The following is a 22,395-nucleotide window of genomic DNA, read 5'->3' on the forward strand; positions in this document are numbered from 1 at the left end:
GCTAGGAGTTGCCTGTAATGCACCTGACTGCAGCCTCTGGGCAGCGTTTGCCCTTTGGGGATGTATCCTGAGGGTATTGAGAGGGAATGTGCTGTCTGCCAGTTAAATCTGCGGACAGTTAGTGCTTAACCCATCAAGTGGGTTTGTAGTCAGCTTGCTTTTGAGGCTGTTACCACTCTGGTGGTTACTCTTGATTTTTCTGGTGCTCATCTAAATGGTTAGCTGATGTGAGTGCGAGATACTTAAAAACAAAAAGTCATCTTTCTGTTTAAGTCTATTTTATACTTAAACTAAACAAAAACCTAAGGATCATGTATGCTGAGAGAGCTTCTGAAGCCTCTGATGGGACTTTTAATTGCCTTTTTACTTATGTTTGTGCAGATCTGCCATGCTGTAATTAGACTTTTACAGCAGGGAATGATCAAATAGAAAATAATCAGCAGCAGTGCTGACTGGAAGTCTAGCTCACTTTCCACCCTTTGTTTTACTATCGGGAAATGCTTATATATTACTTTATCATTAATAGGGACTATTCTTGTGCTTTTAGAAGATCTATGCAATTATGTAAATAAATTGGGCCATTAAGAGTAAATGTTGCTGAAGTTTTCAAATCTAAAATATTCCTTTTTTACAGTTATTTTATGAGCATTTCCTTGTAGCTGTGTCAAAGTTAATGATACTTGTAAAAGAGCCTAATGTTTCTAGGTCTCATATAATTTACCTAGGCTGTACACATTTTCTGACAGTATGAATGCGAATGGATAAGTAGCTGTACGTTAATAGCTTCTGAAGATTTTGGTTTAACACTGCTTTTCCCTTCTTTTTTTGAATTAGTAGTACAATATTGGCCCTTACAGCTAACTCCTCTATGCTGCCTCATGGTGTATGTGAGAACTTGTAGTAAGAAAAAGAGACTGTGTAAATTTATGGAAACCTTTATTTTGATAATGTTTACTTTTTGCTGTAATTTTTTGGTTCTGTTTTATGGTAGCGTGGCCACTTACAGTAATAAAGAAATATTATCTGTATTTTTTGTAGTGTCGGAGTGCTCTGCGCGTATGCTGCCAACCAGCATTTAACTAACCAAATCCGAGGAGCAAAGAAACTGGTTAACAGTAATTTTAAAGATCTGAAAATTTTCCTTAACGACACTCCAGCGGTAAAGAATTTTTTATTTATGGGGATGGGAGGGAAGAGGTGTAAGAAAGAAGTATTGCAGAAAACAATTGTTTCTTTCTATCTGGTATAAATCACACCTGCAGTATTTTTGTTTATTCTTTATGTGTCAGTTGCATTAAGTAGAATAAATGATGCAAGGTCAGACATCTGCATGTAGCAGTAGATGCTTGGGAGTTACCCTGATGGATCAGCACGCTTTGAGCAGCTTTTGGGCTGTACTCCTGCAGCATGCTGCAATGGTGCTTGTAGGCCCTTTTCCTCCCACTGAACTACTGTAGATTGTTAGCAGAAGGTGAATCATTTGGAAAAGTATGGTTTTAAAAGGAATACATATTTAAAAAAAAAATACTACATGAAAACTTGCATTCCTTGTTACCCTTTCCTGTTTCCCGGTATTTTGGACTTGTAAGTGCTCTGGGACTGAGCTACAATAATTTATTTTTCAGAAGTATTTGTGACTGTTTTTTTCTTTAAACCAGTGCCATACTGTGCCATACTGAACAGGAAAGATTCTCTCCTTTCTACTTTCAAACTTTCCTTAAAGTCCTCAAAGCAATCCTCTGTGTACCTTTTTTTGTATGGAAAGACAAAAGGAAATGCTCGTGAGGAAGGCTTGTAAAATTTCCTGTGTACAAATTTCAGTTCTTTATGGATTACGAGGAAGAAAAATCCAACAGTCCTACTATCTTGGCTTTCATTCATTTTAATTAATTAAATTAATCTATTTTACTTCTGCTTCACTGGTAAGTTAGAAATAGGTGGAGTTTACACAATTACATGGGATCCACAAGTGTGGTAGCATCCCCGTCGCAGTAACTCTGGGCTCCCATAACCTGTGAGCTGTTTTTCTGCTGTCAGGACTGTATGAGAGCAGGAGGCACCTGGGGGATGATGTTAAATGTTTCCAGATAGAGTTGTTCCCTGCACAATTACTTATTTACACATGGTGTTGTGAGAGTCCAGCGATGGAGGTATATGGCAGGAAATAGTGCCAACAATCTCTTTCTTGAAAGAGAGCGCCTTTTGTCAGCTTGGAGCTGACTCAGGGCACAGAAAGATGTAATCCAGTTGCATCAGAAACCACTAGACTCCCCTTCACAGCAACTGAGTGCCAACAACTGGAAACGTCCGAGTAGAAAACCTGTTACATAGAAGTAACTCTTAATAGAGGAAAAAAAAAATTAGATAGTAGCTAAAAAGTTAATAAAAACACCTGAATTATTCAAATTAAAATGTCAGGACTTGAATGCTTGTGCCAGGGGTTCCTCAAAGACTCAGTTAGGCAGTAGGTTTTTTTTATGCAGGATTATTAATTTATCTTTTTTTAGACTTGATGGCACTTAATGATGCAGCCATCAGATGTATCTTCTAAGTCATTTTGACACACAAGGTACAGGGATATCATGTCTATACACACGTTTTTAAGAATTTCTTGAGGATAGGAAGAGGACTTCAGCTTCTTGAAAAGTTGTTGAAACCAACTAACTGGCTATAAAGCTCTGAAATCCTAACTGATGTCCTTGACTCATCAGTATGAGGTGTACAGCATGTAAGAGGATTTGTAAAAAGAAGTCACATGTTAAGAGTTCGTGTCATAGAAGACTTGCAGACTATTAGTATTGAGCGATAACACTATTAGTTATACAGAATCGTCTTTTGTCTGTGACATTGCTGGAGACAGTGCAAAACCTGCAGCCCTGCAAAATTTTAGTCCTTAGGTTAACCTAGGAAGACAAACAAATAAACAAAATATGCTTACCACCTTCTTGGTAAGTTTTTTCTCCTTTTTTAGAAAAAGAAGGCCTGCCTCACACTCTGTCATTTAATTATATCTGCCGCTGTATGATCGATAGGTTGGTTTGGGGGTGGTGATTGGGCCAAATCCACCTGAGGGTAAGGAAAACTATTTGCATTAGGACAGAGCAGCCAGCTGCTTTTGCAAGAGAAGCTCTGAGAGGCTGTCGAGATACAAGGCAGTCTGGTTGGTGAATTGCTTCAAAATAACCAGCCCGTCAACTTGCCACATGTCTCTCCATGAAGGAGGAACTGCTGCCGCTAGAAAATCAAACAACAGAGATGAAGACATGCAGAACCTTATTGGCCTGACTGACTTGAAGCCTTCACAAGGCCACCGTTGCTGCTACTTAACACTTTTAAGCTGGATCATTTACCCAAGAGATGTTCCAGTTAAGTAGATTTCCCAGTTAAACACGTCTTTTATTACGTGCAGTTCTGCCAAGCAAAGTTTTAAAATACTTAGTTAGCTGAAAACAGTAGAAAGCTAGGATTTTGAGGGTTTACACAAATATTTTGGTTGCTTCAAAGTGGCAGTTTGACTCATTATTTAAAAGCACTACTTTTTTTCCATTTATTTTAATAGATTTTTTTTTTATTATCTTCCTTTCAGCAAATTGACTACTTGGTGAGCCAGTACAACACAACTAAGGATAAAGCACTCTCTGACCTAAATAGTAAGTCATTTGATTTAAAGGGGGCTAGTGATGATGTAAATATCTCATAATGCAAAGTGAAATTTTATTTATGAGAATATGATTTTCAAGAAGAAGTGCTGTTCTCAGTGGTAAATGAGACTAAAACCTAAAATTCTTTTCACATAAAATGTCTTGGAGCTGGTGTAATGCATATTATCTTTTGTTAAATTGCTTATACTATAAGTTAGACTAATATTTTATTTCCCTTTTTTTACAATTCAGTAACCACTCATACTTAATGCTTTTTTAGAATATTATTCCTCAGTTTTTAACTGTGGAGCCAAATGTCAAGGAACAGACCTTCTAGTTGTTTTGCTGGTTCTAATGAATAGGATCTCTCTGTATTTGTTTGTATTTGTTGTTATACCTTTGTCCTCTACTCAGCTAGAAGTTGAGGTATAAGCTTATCTTCTTTCTAAAGCTGCTTAACATATTTGCCATTTCAGAATGAGCAGTTGAAGAGCAGGAGATAAAACTTGAAATCCAACTGCTGCATTTTCCCCTTCAGCACAGTTACAATATGAGGCATCACCTTTTAAACCTCTCAGTAAGCAGAAACAACCAAACCACTGATTTATTTTTGCAATTTAAGCATCACTTTCTAGTACTGATAAGAATAGAAAGGGCCAACCATATTCAGTGCAGATTAGAATTCAAGATGCATTGTTAGCAGATATTAATAGATGTGTACAATTCTGCATTTTAGACTGAAGTGAAATACAGAAATAAAAAAAAAAAAAACCAACAATTTTAAACAGGATTGTTGCTGGGATCAAGCGATGCAACTGTGACAGCATGACACTTATCATGAATTAAATTATTGTGCCCAGAACCTATACTTCTGTCTAGCTTTAAAACGTACTTTAAAAGCAGTTTTCAATGCAGCCAGCTTGGCATACCCGGAGGCCAGTGTGTCTTGTTTGTATGAGGTTACTAAAGCACATTGAATGTGGTTGTAAAAGTAGTAGTAGTAAAGTAGTCTTCCTACTTAATTCTAGGCAGGAACACTAAAAAAATGCATGTCATCTTTAAGTCTATAATAATAATAATGATAATATATTGACATCTGCATTTCAAGTACTAGCTTGTACCTTCTCAGGCACTCCAACCGAAAATTTAAAATTAAATATTTATTTATTCTCAATATCAATTTAATATGTTAGTTAACAGGAACCTAGCTGGATCTGTGATGACAGTGCTCATCAATAAATAAAGATAGTTCTTATTTTCTTGGAATACCGGAATTAAGGGTGTGACACCTGGGGACAAAAGGATTTTATTCTAAGGGAATCAACAGTAGCATAAGGCTTGAGAGAACTGTAGGCAACTTCAGTTTGTCTACCCTAAGGAAATGCTGAAAGGTGTTTTCTGCTTGATAAAAATTCTTATGCCAAGCCAGACATGACAGTGCCGACAGTAACGGATGCTTCTGTACCATGCGGTATTCCCATCTCATCAAGAGCAAAAACTCAAAAAGCTGTTTACCATGATCTGAAAATGGAGGGGACCTGGCGACTACCTAAAGGATATGTTACATTAAGATGCTTCACCAAACTCTGCTCAGTGTTTCTGTCTTCTTGCTTGACTAAGCTTCATTTCTGTTTGTGGGCAGTGAGAGAGGAGAGTCTGGAGGTGGGGATAGCATGGGAGCATGGGTGAAGCCAGCGCTGTGAGCATCAGTGCTGAAGGCGCTGCGTGAGGGGCAGGGACTGGCAGACGTGCTTAACACGCTTAAGGGATTTCAGCAGAGATGACTGGCAGCTCTGGGTTGTGGGTGACCTTGACATTGCTGAATACATGAGGAACGGGAGAAATGAAAATAATTCATCTTCATGTTTCTCTTCCGTTATGAAAACAGCGTGTAGTGAAAGAGTGTGCCACAAAATTCCTGTCCAGGTGTTGGACATCTTGAAGATAGATTGTGGGGATAAAAACCTGTTTCCAAAAAAAGTAGTAATACAATGAAATATGTATTTTGAAGCTTGTTTAAATATTATGTATCTTTACGTATATAGTCAAGTGCTACTGAATATTCTCCACCGTATTTTGATTTACTGCTTTCATTTATAGGCCTGTAGCTAGCTAAAGGAGAACTATGTTCCTGCATTATCTTTTGTCACTAAGCTCTGACTGTCAGGCCTTAGAGAAATTTTAATACTCTATGTATCCTTTTGTCATGGTTTAGCCCCACTCAGCAGCTAAAATGCCACGCAGTCACTCACTCATCCCCCCCTCACCACCTGCTCCACAATGGGATGGGGAGGAGAATCAGGAAAGAAAAGAAGGCAAAACTCGTGGGTTGAGATAAAACTAGTTTAAGAGAACAACAGCGGGAAATAAAACAGAGATGGAAAAAAACCAAAACAAAACAAAAAAAACCCCAGAAAATACTTAAGCACGTAATATGCAGTACAATAGCTCACAGTGGATCCTGATGCCCAGCTCTCTCATAAGTAGCAGGAACCTGCCCCTCAGCAGAGTCACCACTTTTTACATTGAGCATCACATCACATGGGATGGAACAGCCCTTTGGCTAATTTGGGTAAACTATCCCAGCTGTTGGCTAATTAGTAAACTATCTCAGCTGTGTCCCCCAGCCACAGGTGCCACCAGCTCCAGTTCCTCTCCCAGCTCAGGTGAAAATGAACTCTATTCTAGCCAGAACCTGGACAACTTTGTTAAGTAAGAGTCTGGCAGCACTTATGCTAAGTAGTTTAAATTGAAGTAGTGTGTAATGGTTTTTTAATCTCTCCTTACAACAGATGTTGGACCTTTGCTTGGAAGTAGAGTTCAAGAACAGCTGGGAAGAGAAGTGCGTCCTGCCCTTGATGCGGCTCTGACAATGGCAGGAGGTAAAGATGTACTTATTGTTGTATTAATGTTGTTGCAATAGTAAGACAGGCATAATCTTTCTAGTGCACAGCATGGGATGGCTTTATGCAGTACCATGATTCAACTTATCATTTTTCTACCTGCCTTGATGTTTCTTTTAAACTAAGGATTTCAGATATTTTAAGGTTTATAAATATATTTAAAACTTAAGTCAAGATTTCTGTGCCATTGTTGATACCTAGTTTCTGCAGTCATTGGAGAGAGATGAAATCTCAATTCTCTGCTCCAGGTGATTGTCCTTTTGCATTGAATGTAAGGGACACTGGAAAAACTGTGCTTTAAGATCTATCCATAGGTCTTTGCAGGTCAGTCTTTGACAGGTCAGGGAATGAACATAGAGTGGCCTCATCCTGTGCACTGCCAAGCCTATTATGAGAGTGCTGATGTCATTTCTTCATTGTACCTTTGAGTTTAGCATTGCTCATGCTTTGTTCTGTCTCCCTTTAAAGAAAATATTATTTTATTATTTTTTCTATTTAAGGTTTTTTTTCAGCTTAATAGAGCAAAGGGAAAGGCATTCGTGAACTTGAGTCACTTTGGTTTTTTTACTCATTAATTATTTCTCATTCACTCGTCATCATTCTCCTTTTTTGCTTTGTTTCTCTTATTTGTCTTGAAGTCAAAGTGGAAAGGGCTATCAAAGGTAAAAAATACAGTAAAACCTTGTGTTGTGTGAAGTGCACGTTATTTTTGTAATCTGTGTATTTTTAGTTGTATCTGTGTGGTTTTGTGTCTACTAAGCACCTGTTCAGTGGTTGGCTTTTTTGGTTTGGTGTGACTGGGATGAAGTCTAAAGCCAGACAGTGTTGAACACTCATTAATGCTTGCTGATACAACATGATCTCTTTCCCTTTCATCTCACAGCTGTGTAATTTGTGAGTTGGATTATAACCAAAATACTGAAAATACTGTTTTCTGGATATGGGCTTTCTTTTAATTTCTAATGACCAAATGTTAAAGTTCTTTACTGAAACCACTGAGTAAGGAGATGTAGGGAAAGGGTAGAAAAAAGTGATTTGGAAAGTGGACAGAATATCAATAAAAGCAGCCTGAGCACATACTTTTTTTTTTTTGTAGGAAAATGTAAGTGATGCATTTTTGTGTACATAAATACGTATTCTGTGCTAGAGGGTTGTTCTGGGATGGAGCCAGGGTTATTTAAATCAGTATTGTTAAGAACATCATAGCATGTACACGTGCAACTATAGACTAGTTTCTACCTAAAGTTTTTTTTAAAAAAAACTTTACATCCTTGCAGCCATCAGAGAAACAAAGGAAGCACTGGAAAACGTGAGCGTTGCTGTAGAGGTTTTGCAGGAGGGAACAGAGAGGCTTCATGCAAACTTGACAGATGTTAAAATGCATCTAAGCAACACCCTCAATGATTCTGCATGCTCTGCAACTCAGGCTGCCTCAACTTGCAATATCATCAGGAATTCATTATATCAGCTGAACATCAATGCCAATTTTAGTGGGGTAAGATAATATTTTTCAGATTCTTACAGTATGACTGCCTTGAATAAGCCCAGTAGTATCTCTGCAACTGAATGGCTTGATGTGTGCTGTTACTTGTGAGATAAGTGACTTTCCCTTATTCTGTGTTTCTGGGTAATTCCAGTCACTGTTTAATTCTTCTGTGTAGAAGAGGATAAAGTATGTGTCATTAAAGCGCTGCTCTGGGCAGTGAAAATAATCTGCCCTCCCCAGAACACTGAGGTTAAGCTTTACTTTTGTACAGCAAAGATTTCAGGAGCATGTTAGAAAGATTCATCTTTCTAGTTTCATTACCCTCTCTCCTATCTTTGAAATATTTAGTAAATTAGCAAGACTACTACTTTGATGTGACTCAAGAATGCTTTTTGCTTCCTAGTTGCCAGGAGTGAGCTCACAGCTGGCCAAGGTCAACGATGTCCTTAAAACAGACCTTTCTAGTCTGGTTCAAAAGGTATGTTTCTTGACAGATTTGTAAACTGTTAATAAATAAACTGAGATGCTTATGTATCATTTGGTTTCCCTTTGCTTTCTCAAGCAGAATTCTCTTGTTTCAACCGCATCCTGCCTCATGGTGGATAACTCTCCTTTTTATTCCATCGTTTGGTCAAGATTTAATATCTGAAAATATCAATGCAGCTCTTTATATCCTCAGGGTACTACAGATCAAAAATGTTTTGCTAACTGCCTACTTGGAAGAATAATCATTTAAAAAAAAAAGGCAGAAACATGGATCTAATAGCATGCTCCATATTTTTTTGTTCAAGCTAAAGGAAAAAATCTATACTCTCCTAATTAGTTGTATTGTATTCCAGCTATTTTGAAATATGTCTTTTGAATTCTTTATGTGCATATTTGATATTAAATCTAGTGCAATGGACTTAATGTAATTGTTATTAGTATTTTTGCAGGACTGTCCACAAAACACAATGATTTTCACCAGGAAAAAATTGCTTACTTTGAGCAATTTAAAAATCTAAAATTCTGGCAATATTTGCTAGGAATAGAATGCGCTTTCTGAAACCAAAGGCTGTGCATAGGGGGCTCGGACTCCTGCCTGGTTCTGAAGCCATCAGGCTTGCAAGGAAGTAAGATGTCAAACATCCACTGCAGTGGCTTCTCCTTTCTGTCCAGATGAGCTACTGAGCTTGGTCCCCACGGTTTAGACCTTTTCTTTCCCCTTTTCACTAAAGAAAGCATCGCAATGTCTTTTGAGAGAGCTGGATTTCATTGTTTGTAACGTGCATTTCATATTAAGAAGGCTCAAAATTGCAAAAAGGAGGTACTCACTGGTACTCCTGTCACTTAGTGAGTCTTCATATGTGTCTTCTCAGTTTTGTATGAGATAGATCTGACAGGCAACAGTACTGTAAAGTTTGAGATGATTGTGACTGATGCATGTTTATTTAAATTTAGATTTATTTTATTTTTCCCCCCCCAAGGTATATCCTGGAGAGTAGACTGATGAAATACACTTGAGTTCTTGTTTTGCTTTCACCTTTTCTAATGTGCACTGATAAAAATGTGTTTTTCATAGTATTACAACATACATTTTAGCATGTATTCCTTTTATAAGGAAAAAAATGCAAGTAATTTGGCAATGAGAAACTTATTATTATTTTTTCAACTTATTCTTAGGGTTATGCAGCTTTTAATGATACTCCAGACTTAGTGGTAAACCAAACCAGGAACATTTTATCAGGTGGGGACAAACTATCTCTTCATTTTGATTGTTTAATGCTGATGTTTTTACATCATTAACTGGTGGGTTTCTTTTTTCTTTTGTTGATAATATATTTTCTGGGCTAAAGAGCATTAAAAATGAAATGTAAAACTTAACTTTTTTTTTTTTTAAAGAAAAAAACATATAAAGCAATTGTGTCTTACAGAGGACGCAAAATTAAATCTAAAAATAGACCATATGGTATTTTATGGAGGAGTTTTATTTGGTAGGCTTTTTACTGTGCAAGTAATGAGAAATCTTGGGATCCAAACAGCACGTAGGCACTTTATTTGGTTGAAAAGCTGATTTTCCTTGACTGATGTGTCTATGATGTATTTAGGAGTGTGATGTTAAAAAATGTGAGCCTGCTTTCTGCAGTGTTAAAATGTAGTGTATGGTGAAGGAAAGGTAAAAATAAGTCTTAAGGATAATTTAAATGTCTGTCTTACTTGTTTTGTTACTTGAGCTTTAAACTGTTACTCTTTGACAGTACCTGGACACTTGACATTGAATAAAATCTAGTATAGTGTATGAATACTAATCTATTTTAATTTTTGTTCTTGCATTGCGGACCTGTTCTGCATGTATATATACAGCCGTTCCTTGTAAGTTTTTGGGTTTTTTTGTTTGTTTGGTTGGTTGGTTTGGTTTTTTTCTTTTCCTTCCCCCGGGCAAACTGAAACACAGTGTGTGTACAAGCATAATATACTGTGTGAACTTGCCTAAAATGAGCCAGTGTTCTGAAACTGACGTTACACTTTTCATTAGGAAATTTAGTGCAGATTTACTCATTTTTGTTGTCTGCTGATAAACACAGACAGACTATATTAATCTATTTATAAATTGTTGAGGTGTTGTTTTTATAAAAGCTGAGTTTGAGTTACAAATCAAACTAAAAAAATAGTTTTACTAGAAAAAAAAATTGCATTTATTGTAAACTTTTAAAATAAGGGCATTTTGGTACCTGATTGAAGTTAGAAGAGTAAACATCAAAACAAACAGCCAAACACTTGTCCAGTTGTTGCAGAAAAAGGAAGATGTTGCCTACTACCAAATAGCAAGCTATAGTTACACATCCTGCAGTTGAAAGAGGGGAAGAGTAAACGGAAACTGTGTTTTATAAATAGACAATATGTATCAAAGTGAATTAATCATGAATTTGTGTATATAAACTATAGGTACAGGGTAGCATGTTCGTTCATAATTTGAGGAAAAAAATGGCTTAATTGATCATTATCTCAAGAGTTGCTAACTAATTGAAATGAATTTATTTAAGGAATCTTTTTTAATAAGATTGAAAGTAACTGGTATAGATTCTCAATATAGGGAGTCTGATTTCTTTCACAGTGTGGAATTCCCAAGGCATAGAGTTTAAATAGATTTTGATCTTCTCCTTTGTAAACTTAGTGGCTAATTGTCTTGCTCGGTGTTACCGTTTGCAATATTGCATGAAAAGCAAGATTTAAGCTGGCTAGATAAAAAGTGACACATTCATTATAACTAAAGGAAAGCGAGAACTCTGGCTCTACATCTACATCTTTCATCATTAAACTGAATGCCAAAAATAAACTGTGCGTTTTAAAATGCTATTGTGTTACTTTGAAGCTCAATGTTTTTGTTGCCTGCTTGTCTCTTTCTCACGCTTGTCTTCATGGCTTGCTTGTTTTATGTGGCAAATAGCTTCATAGTGTTTTATAATGCATACATGGAATGTAAATTTCTTCTGAGTCTGTAACAGTGCAATATGCTTGTTCTTTTAGATATCAAAAACGTGCTGGAATCTGTTGGTTCAAATATCACCACCTTCACAAAAACACTCCCTGTTCAGAAGATTTTAGCAGATTTGATGGTATATCTTACGCAGAGCGAAGCATACGTTCAAGATTATTTTCCAGTGGTGGAGCAGTACGATTTCTACAGGTGTGTACAAGAAATAAGGCAGAAGCAAACTGTTACCTGTTGTTAATACTTGGTAGTATTTTAATCTTTTGTAAAATCAATTAAACTATTAATGATGAACACAGTGAGAGAAAGATGCTATAAGGCAATTGTTTGTAACTGACATTTTAATAAAAGCTAAAACTGCAGCAAATCAACAACTGAGTACTATTCCACTACAGGGAAGGAGATAGTTTCTAGTCTGTTGTCTTTCAGGTCTTTTTCAGGAAGGACAGACGTAGGTATATGTTCACGATGTAGTGCATAAAGGAATGGATTGAAGAGGCCTTGAAGCCAATCCCTTTTCATTGCACCCGTTGTACCACAGAGGAAGAGTAGCAGAGATTCACCTGTTTCACACCTTGTAAATCTTTATGCACTCATGCTTGTTCCTACTGGTGTAGTCCTTGTCCTTTGAATGCATGGGTTGATTGTACCTTGATAAAAACATATTGCTCCTATTTGAGACTTGTGTGACTGTTATAATTGAGTAATAATGCCATATTTTGAAGCATAAAGCTTTTCATTTCATACCATTTAACTTTGTCCAGTTTTAGTCATTTCAATCCTTAAGCTCATCAAGTTTTCCCTACATTTTGATCCTTCACTTGATCCTATATGGACAATTGCCTCTATCTTTGTGTCGTAATCACTTTCACTGCTACAGAATAAGTATGCTAATAGATTTAATACAATGTTAAATAAAAGTGAGCAGAAGACTGAATTTAAGAATCTCACTTATAACCTTACCTTTAGCCCATTCTTTACCTGGCGGTTTTTGTGGAAAGCATTAATTTGACAAATTTATTGACAGTATTTTCTTTGAAGCTCAGATTGCATTTAACCAAATAAATATATTCCTTCATTCTGCTACAGTATGCCTTTGTTAATCTTGTGTTTAGATTTATGTATATAAAATGTGTGTATAAATGGATGTGCTCCAAATATGTGGAAAGATAGAACTGTTATGTGATTTAATTAATAAAAATGAAAGATCCAAGTTCTTTCTCCTTATGAAGTTCTATTAAATGCTGCATACATTGAAAGTATTCCAGCACAGACGCACAAAGCTTATGTTTTAACAGCCTTAAATACAGTTATTTACAACTACAAGCCTAACACACTGTGTGCAAAAAGTAGTAAGTCTTACAGTAAAAGCAATTACGTACTTCATGACCAATGACTAGTCCACATTCATAAATTTCTCCTTTGATTCCTGAATAAATTACTTTTTGAGCATTTGCCTTCTCTGAGTAATTGTTTGCTCCAGCTGGAGCACTTTGACACTTTGGTACAGTCCAGCTGTAGTAACTGGAGCTGGGAACACCTTGTTCCCGTGGTGTTTGTTCCGCAGCCCTTCATTAGCAGCTGTGTATAATCCAACAGTGATTATGTTCTAGCCCGTAACACGTGCTAGCGTAGGAAAGACATTTTTTCTTTGCTAATATTTGTTGCTCAGACAAAACCAAGAGTGGGCCAGTTGGGAATACCGCATTGCCTGATGTATTCTGCAGGTCTCCAGTGCATTCTTTGCACACTTGTAACCAAGCACATTGCCTTTTATTCATTAGGTGGCTGGGTTGTCTCATTCTGTGCTGCATGGTGGTGCTGATTCTCGTCTTCTACTATCTTGGACTGCTATGTGGCACTTGTGGTTATGATAAACATGCATCTCCAACAACCAGAGGCTGCATCTCCAACACTGGAGGAAACTTTCTTATGGCGTAAGTTTCTCTTATTGGTGAAAAATAAAATAAAGGTACCTGTAGAAGGCTGTTTTTATTGATTTTGAAGGATAAGTATGAAAAGAATTTGTTTTGTTACCTGTTTGTATATGTGCTGAAAAAAAAAAAAAGAACAAAAATAAGTATTAATCTCATGTACTTCCGTGGAGAGACCTGGGGATTTTGAGATGCTCTTCCATTTAGAATCATAGCTGAAGCTATGAAACCTCTGAATCTACCCTTTTAGGGAGAGTGCTGGAGCTAATTAATTTCTATGTAAGACTATTTGAAAATTGAAAAAACTGGAGACAGATAATTGAAAATATAAAGGGAATTTATAGCTTTTTAGTACATTTGAGCACTTGCTCAAAAGAAAAAAAAAAGCTATGTCAGGAGACAAGAAACATTTTACTTTCTCAGAACCCTTTAGGAGGTTTGGGGTTGCCCTTGTGTTTAATGTCCTTTCTGTTGGGTGCAAAAGAAGATGGTGTCTGAAGTCTATCTAAAACTCTTCTGAGAGCATAAGGCTAGAGAGTTGGATTTAAAAAAGAAAATTGTATGCTTTTGTGACTCTTAAATTTAACTCTTAACAGTCTGCATGCCCAGTGCAAATGTGAGCATTTTAGATGACTTTACAGGGCTGAAATGTAGAAGATGTTTCAGAGGGCAATAACATATTAGGAAAACAAGCGTTTCAACCATCTACCAGTTTTTATATCTCTGTTATGCTGCTAACTGTTGGCTTTACTGTTGCTTGAGGTATATATACTTTGTCCTTAAAAAGCAAAAATTTACTCAACTTAATTCTTTTTCAGTGGTGCTGGATTCAGTTTTCTTTTCTCCTGGGTACTGATGACTGTAGTGGTGCTCACTTTTGTCACAGGTGGAAATGTAGAAAAACTGATCTGTGAGCCCTTTGAAGATAAAGCTTTATTCAAGGTGAAGTTATTCAAGTTATTAAATAATGAATACAATCCCCATGAGTCCCAATGGTTCTGTCAGTTGTGCATGGCCTATTATTTTTCATGAGACACTAAAAGTGAATTTGGATCTAGTTTTACTTTCCCCTTACATACCAATAGAGACATTAATCCTTTCTTGGTTTAATTTGCTTTCACTGTAAATACTACATGCCTGCCTGTCTTCCTTTGAAGATAATTTTTTCTGTGATTCAGCATTTCTTGGTGTCATCGAGCTTCAGTATTCACTAGAGAGGTTGAGTTGCTATTTTGCTTGTATCTCCATTATTGGGTGATAAGCTTACATGTGGGAATGTGTGAAAGGATCATATATGAATAAATTAATTAATTGCAAACTTGGAATTATAGTAACATTACTGAATTTTGTCTTTTAGGTTTTGGATACTCCCTACTTACTAAATCAACACTGGAAAAACTATCTTTCAGGCATCCTGTTTAAAAATCCGAATATTAACTTGACTTTTGAGAACGTGTACAGGTATTAAAGTTATGGTCAAGATTTAATTCAATTTAAACATATTGATTTTGTGGTATCTTCCATGCTTCATATTTCAAGCACATGCATATGTTCCAGAAGACATTCTGATTTTCTAGTGAATCACTAGCAAAATAATTTTCTCCTATATGTGAGTTATTAGAGGTAGTCTGAGCATAGTATTGTATGATACTAGTTAAGCACTTTGAAAAAATATTTGGCATCTTTGAGATCAGTAGAAAATGTTAATTGCTTGCTTTCTTATGGACTGTGCTTCAAAAAATATAGCCACAACTTTTTTTTTAAGGGCTGATTTTCTTAGAATATGAAAACATGGTTAATCATTCTCTTAACACTTAGTCCTCAGAGTGGTTTTTAGGCTGATGTATGTATTTTTATTTTTATAGTGATTGCAAGGAAAACAAAGGAATTTATACTTCACTTCACCTAGAACACCTGTTCAATATCAATGAATTTCTAAATATTAGCATGGTAAGTAAAGAAAGTATGAATGAGTTAAGGATTATTTTTGAAGGCTGGAGAAGTGTTTGCTCTTAAACACAGTAGAGCAAGTCTGGGGTTTATGGGATTTTGGGTTTTATATACAATACATCTTGCAATGAGGCAAAAACTATCCAAGCTAATTTGAAAGAAATAAATCGATTTACAAATAAGGTGTTATTTACTAGTTTCAGTGGGCTATGGAAGTTTCTGATGTGCTTTTTTTTTTTTTTTTTGTGGGTGCTGGTAATAATGTAGATTTTAACTTTGAAACTTCCATAGAAGGTTCAAGTCTAGCATCTTCCAAAGACTGCTTACGGTGTTTAATGAGAGTCTTGTTCTTTATTTAAATGCCTTTCTTGGTGTGTTCCCTTCTGATTCTAGTCAGATTGATATTGGTCCAGGATATGATACCCTGTGCTCCTAAGAATGGTTCTCATTTCAGTGGGAAAGGGTTGGGATAAAATAAAATATTTTCAGTTAAGCTGCAATAATACATGACTGCACTGTCATTACGTGACTGTACTACTTTTGGGGTTGCCTGTAATAATAGTCTTCATTACAGCAACCCCTAGGGGATCCATGCTCTATTCTGCCAGGCACTGTACCCACACTTAACAGAGACAGTCTTTGCCCCAAATAATATACAATTAAAATGAACAGGGAAGATTCACTAAGAGGGAAAATTATTTTGAGTTTCTACAACAGACTAATGGTGGAGGCTGGGAAGGAAGTCAGATTTCCAGATTCCTCATAGAATAGTTCGGGTTGGAAGGGACCTTTTAAAGGCCATCTAGTCCAACCCCCCTGCAAGGAGCAGGGCCATCTCCAACTAGATCACGTCGCTCAGAGCCCCATCCAATCTTGAATTTTTCAAAGGATGGAGCATCCGTTGCTTTGCTGCCTATGCAGGTGAGGTGACATTTTAGATTTGGGTGTAATCCAAGAAGACTTCAGGTGACAAAAAGCAAGTCATCATTAGTCACCATTAAATATTAGAAGAGTCTCATCCAGTCCTGTGGCTAATGCAGCAGACCGCATGTCTGTTCTGGCCACAGCTGAAATACTGAATTCTCTAGGTTGCCTTAATTAGGGCCAGGGGTAGAACTTAACATTTTTAAGGATAACATTTCCTGGAAGGGAAAGAAAATTCTGTTTTATCTCCATCTCTTAGGATGGACTAACATCTATTCAGAGAAGCTTGCTTAAAATGTAATTGAAGGTAAGTAATTCATTGGTATGAAAGATGCGTAGGTAGATTAGAACATGGCATGGCTAGACTGTGTGATACTGCAGGTAAGGGAAGAACATTACCTGGTGGATTCTATCAAAGTTAATTTAATTAAACTGATGTAAGCAAAAATCAACATATGCTTCTTCATGGAAGTGATGAGTCAGCAAAAGCAAGATGCTTTCGGGCAGGGAGGGCTATAGAGAAAAATGCATTGGGTGCAAATGACTTCTGTGCTTTATTTTGTTTCCCTCGCAGTATACAGAAGATGTAGCACTTAAAATTGAACACATTCAGATAAACCTCAGCAAAATTGTTCTCCTGGATGAAATTGGGAAGGAGAATCTTCTGAATTTCAGCTCTTCAGGAATAGAAGGAATAAACTTCGCAGCATATTTGACAGAGGTGAGACTGTAGTAAATCAGACACATAACTGGGACAGAGCATAAAATGAAACATTTCTTTAACAATGGACAAAACTGGGGAAAATCTGCTTTTGTGTAAAAGGACATGTTTTGAAGAATCACAAAACTTGGAGCAAAAGCCCTCCAGAAGTTAAGGTCAATAAATGTTTAAAGAAATAAAGGGTAAACAAAGTAGGTGGTGTGTTTAAGTGCAAGCAGTCTGTATATGCAATAATAACATACTCTTTTTTTTTCTTTCCCTACTGTTCACATTTTGTTTCAGATCAATAAAAGTGTTACCAAAGTTGACCTCCTTTCATTTGCTAATGACTTAGAAGCAAGAGCAGACCAGCTGGTAAGTTTAATTCACTAATACAATAATATATAAAATCTATTGATTATATACTATGTAAGTATTTAGACTTCCTGTGGGAGAATTCTTGTACTTCAGACACTTACATACATGATGCTTTGTCATGGAAGGAAAAACTTTCAAGAATAATGTTGCATATGAGCTGTATTTTAAATATTGCTAATTATTGATTTTTGTATGCCAACTTGTACAATTTCTACTTTGGAAGTGTAATTTCTTAAATTCCACTGTTTGCTTAACAAATGTGGGGAATATACTGTTCAAGTATTTCCTGTGATGCTGTCTACATTTTTGGATCCCAGTTGGAAGAAAAATTGATTAGAATGTGATGGAAAGGATGATTTGAATTAGTTTTCTTTCAGTTAGTGAGGAGAAGATTTTAACAATTGGCCATAAAATTAATACTGTAGCAGCTAATAAGTGCTCTGATGAGAACTGGGGCTCTGTTGTGGAGGGAGAATGTACAAAAGAGATCCTGTCTGCTCTGAAGGGCTTTTTGAATGCAGACGCATGGACAATGGTCAGCGGGTACAGCTACAACATTGCCTGCAAATGAATCTGCAGAATGACACAGCTGTGGTAACGGATAGTGAATATTCACTTGATGTGTTGGTATGCATGTCAAGGTCACTTTCTATTTATCTGTCAAGATGAGAGTCCTAGTTTGAACGCTAGGTTGGACACTGGCCCAAGACAGATTCCTTCATTGCGATGTGGGAAAAAGAGTTATGCTGCAATTGCTCGGATCACTAAGGGACACAGACAGCAATGTGAGACTGTGCTATTTGGAGTTTATCAAATATCCATCCCTCCTCCAGGGAGAGGAGGGTACCAGTAGAGGCTCCTGGTGTGTTTACTCCAGCTTTTTGCATCATTTGGTCCCACTTGTTGCATTTTAATTTTTTTTTTCTGCCACATGTGCACTCCTGTCATAGTTAAGGCTGTTCATGGTTTTTTGTATTGTAGTTAGCATCCTCTCCACGCACCGTGAGTGATCCGCACCTTGCCTGTTTACTCATGTACGTTGTCTGCTAATTTGGACAGATACCAGTACCTTTGGCCACACTTCACTTCCATTTTCAATCTTTACTGTGCCATTTTGAAGGTTATACAGGTGGGGAGTATTTGCTGTTGTTTTGGTGCTATTTTCTAAGTGAAAGTTGAGGTTCTTAAAAAATGTTGTGTCTTACACAGAATTGCCTCTGAGATGTCTCTTTAAAGGTATATTCTACATAGCTCCATAAAGGAAAACTGTGCTGGTATACTGTGTTTTTCATTATTTTTTTGTAATAGGATATAAAGGAAGTATTAAAATTGAGAATAGATCAAGCAGAGTAATTTCTTCACGTATGTCGTAGTTCAGCCCTGATCAGGACCAGACTACGCAGTCTGTCTCTCGCTCCCCCCACCCTCCAAGAGAATAGGAGGAGATGATATAAGAAAAAACAGCTCAAGGTTTGAGATAAGGACGGGGAGAAATCCTTAAAGTTACCGTCACGGGCAAAACAGACTCGACTTGGGGAAAACTATTCATTTATTTCTAAAATTAGCAGGAGAATGAGACAGGGAACAAGATAACCTCCCTCCACCCCTCCCTCTTCCCGGGCTTAACGTTATCTCTACTACCTTCCCCTCCCGAGCGGCACCGGGGGGGGAAAGGGAATGGGGGTCGTGGTCAGTTCATCACGCGTTGTTTTACGCCGCTGTATCATCGTCAGGGGAAGAACTCCTCGCATTCCTCCTCTGCTCCAGCGTGGGGTCCCTCCCACGGGCCACAGTCCTTCGTGAAATTGCTCCGGCGTGGGTCATCTCTTCCACGGGGTGCAGTCCCTCTAGAACAGCTGCCCCAGCGGGCCCTCCACGGGCCACAGCCTCCTTCAGGCCTCCACCTGCTCTGGCGTGGGGTCCTCCACGGGCTGCAGGTGGATCTCTGCCCCTCCGTGGACCTCCATGGGCTGCAGGGGGACAACCCGCTCCACCATGGTCTTCACCACGAGTTGCAGAGGAATCTTGGCCAGGAGCCATATTACTCCTCCCCCTCCTTCTGAACTGACCTTGGCGTCTGCAGCCGTTCCTCACAACAGGCTGGCAGACGTCTCTCAGGATCCTTTTTACATCTCATTCACATCTCATCTCCTCTCCACTTCTTGCAGCCAGGCCGGGCCGAGTTGGGCCCAGTCGGCTGCCCGGCGGGAGGCCAGAGGGTGAGGCCTGCAAGGCCCATGAGGCTCGCGCCTCCCCCTCTCTGCCCCCCGCTCAGCTGCTTCACATCTTCTCCTCCTCTTTTTCCTGTTTTCCCCTACTTAAATACGTTATCGCAGAGGCGTTATCACGGGACATTCTGCTACCAATTGGCTCAGCCTTGGCCAGCAGTGGGTCCACCATAGGCCCGGCCAAGTCCCCTGAACAAAGGGGAGCGACTTCTAGCAGTTTCCTACAGAAGCTACCACCTTAGGCCCCCCCTCACTAACAAAACCAGAACAACGTAAAAGATAAAGAAAAATACCATATTAAATGTGTTCACTGTCACAATGTACGTTTTTATTTCTTCCTTGTAATGCTAATTAGTGTAATCTATGTGATGTCTTAAAAAAAAAAACCCACAAAAACAAAACAAAAAAACCCCACCAAACTGAAACAAAAAACGTAAAACCCCTACAACAATTAAAAGTTAGATTGTTTCAAAATTGATACTGGTTTCCAAGGATTTTTTTATAATCCCACTTTGATATGAGTGATGGCTTTAAAAGTTTACAAGAAAAATCAATTAAAAATAAACTTAAAAAGTTTTTAATTAACTAACTTTGGATGTATAGTTTGCATTTTCTGGCACCTTACAAAAAAAAAATTGAACATATGTTTTTACACTGGAAGAAGCAAATGGAATAAAACTTGCATCAAACCAAAGGGTCAGGTTATGGAGGAGGGAGCAATACACCCCTAGATGTTAGGTAAGTGGTTTCAGCTTGTCAGTACAGCAGGGGCAGCATCCTGCAGCTGCTCCGTGACCGCAGCTGGCAGGTTATGTGAACACTTAACAGGAAGCAAACACGTCTATGAGCACTGAGGTGTGCCGTTATTATACTTCCAAAATGGAGTTAGCAGTGTGTATTCATTGTATGTTCAGTGTGTATTCAGGGAGCTGAGTGATTTTTTTTTTTTTACCAAAAGGAAACGTAAAAAATTTATTTCTGAGAGTAAAATCAGATTTTACTCTATTTTGCAACAAGCATGAGCTCTAGACAGGCATTCAGACTTGAAAATCAAGGCACAAGCTCCTGTCTTCTCACTGAAAGTTGGGAGCTGCTAAAATGAAAAATGCCCTTCAAAATGCCTTTCCACGTTCCTGGCTGAAGATATTTGAACTTCTGTGCCCTTCAGAAAGCAGAGCACGCCTCAGGATGATGTCCACGGTGCCCCAAACAAAAGCAAGTACCCATGACTGGGAAGTGCTTGTCCCAGCTGGGGTGCCCTGCTGCAGGGTTCTTGCGATGAAGTCTGGCTTGTGGAGAGTGAGAGGGAGATGTGCTCGCTCTGCTGTATTTAAAATGACGTAGTGTACCATGTGAAAATTCTCTTCAGTTAAATCTGTGCTGATAATGTTATAGCCAGAAAAGCATTATAATATATCTGGTTTAGTTGCTGAGTTTTTAATTATTAATATGGTGATTTTTCCCCTTCCTTGTACCGAGGAATTCAATTTGCCATATCCTGCTGTTAGCATCAGCTGTTCTGCTGCGGATGAGTAAAATGTTCAACTTTCATTGTTTTTTGCTTTGTTGGAAAGCTGTGAGACTACTGAACAATACTGCATAATTGCATTTTTTTCAGCCAAAAGGAGCACTGGAAAATGCCTTAAAAGGACACGCAAACAACATTCGAATGATTCATAACCAGCAAGTCGTTCCACTAGAGCAAGCTATGGTAAAATATTAAAGCATATTTGCAGAAAATATGAATCTCTAAATCTCTTAAATACAATTTAGAAACCTGGACTTCTGCTACTATATAAGCACAGATTGCATTTGCATTTTGTCACTGAAGAGTAATTTGGTTAAAGCATGTGTTTAATAAATATTTTTTGTACTTATACTACTATTAGTTTACAGTACTGTCAAAAATCATGACCCTTTTCTTCCCCATTTTTTTTTCTGTATCTAATTGTGATTATATATGAATAAAAGAGGAAGCAGGGGAGAACTTAGAAAATTCTAACCCGCAATCACTCTTTTTTTTTTTTTTGCTTACCATTTGTCTTCAGTAATAAAAGCAATTATCACTTTCACACTTTCTTTCTTGAAGTTAGCAATCTCCTAACAGTATTGGAGTTGGAAACTCCTAAACTCCTGGCAATAGTATTTAGAGCCGAAGGAAAATCTTTTTTATTGATACTATAAAAGATGTGAAAGGGATGCTTCTGCCTGATTGTGCTAGGCACTGATTTGTATAGTATCAAGCTGTGAATCTCATATATGCTAGGTGGGTTTTTTTCCTCTATATAACATGAAGACTTTTAGATTATCCTAGCATCAAATACAGTATTTCTGCTGCTATCAAAGCCCTCTTGTAGAAAAGCATTAGATCTTCTGTTCCACTCTGATTCTATGCTGTTCTTTCCTGATTAACTCCTAATTATTCTCATCTCTTTTTCCTTTTACAAAACTGACTGTCAAGAAATACGTTAAAGCTAGGGTAAGTGCACAATTATAGAATTCTCTGAACACTTAGTTCCGATTTTAAGTGTTCTCTCTTCTCTCCAAATAAATCTGACTCAGTTTATGCTTCTAACTTTAGTTAAATCTGAAGTATTCCCATACACAATTCGTAACGACTTAGTGCTGTCGCTGAAATACTGATTCAATGATTAAAACACAACATATTAGTTTTAATACAACTCTTGTTACTATATATAATGTGATATCTTGTATTAGAAACAAAATAATCTATAGAAGATCAAAACATGCCTATAATGTTAAAACAAGTGGGCTCTTA

The 22,395-nt window shown here is 37.5% G+C and overlaps 1 protein-coding gene across 6 annotated transcripts in view; it reads left to right on the plus strand.

Annotated features, from left to right (window-relative positions):
- PROM1 (prominin 1) overlaps positions 1–22,395 on the plus strand; it is a 64,066-nt gene that overhangs the window by 32,658 nt on the left and 9,013 nt on the right. For 4 of the 6 annotated variants that reach the window (XM_086746415.1, XM_086746410.1, XM_086746413.1 and 1 more), the window contains 15 exons: positions 1,039–1,159; positions 3,587–3,650; positions 6,434–6,523; positions 7,822–8,039; positions 8,434–8,508; positions 9,693–9,756; positions 11,538–11,697; positions 13,287–13,439; positions 14,255–14,378; positions 14,794–14,897; positions 15,302–15,386; positions 16,885–17,031; positions 17,314–17,385; positions 21,235–21,327; positions 22,078–22,095. In XM_086746415.1, coding sequence (XP_086602541.1) covers positions 1,039–1,159; positions 3,587–3,650; positions 6,434–6,523; positions 7,822–8,039; positions 8,434–8,508; positions 9,693–9,756; positions 11,538–11,697; positions 13,287–13,439; positions 14,255–14,378; positions 14,794–14,897; positions 15,302–15,386; positions 16,885–17,031; positions 17,314–17,385; positions 21,235–21,327; positions 22,078–22,095 — 1,588 coding nt within the window. The remainder of the gene's footprint in view (positions 1–1,038; positions 1,160–3,586; positions 3,651–6,433; positions 6,524–7,821; positions 8,040–8,433; positions 8,509–9,692; positions 9,757–11,537; positions 11,698–13,286; positions 13,440–14,254; positions 14,379–14,793; positions 14,898–15,301; positions 15,387–16,884; positions 17,032–17,313; positions 17,386–21,234; positions 21,328–22,077; positions 22,096–22,395) is intronic. The other 2 variants (XM_086746411.1, XM_086746414.1) reach the window with 1 other exon arrangement.

This window comes from Chlamydotis macqueenii, chromosome 4 (genome assembly GCF_036417535.1).
Source record: "Chlamydotis macqueenii isolate bChlMac1 chromosome 4, bChlMac1.mat, whole genome shotgun sequence".
NCBI lineage: Eukaryota > Metazoa > Chordata > Aves > Otidiformes > Otididae > Chlamydotis > Chlamydotis macqueenii.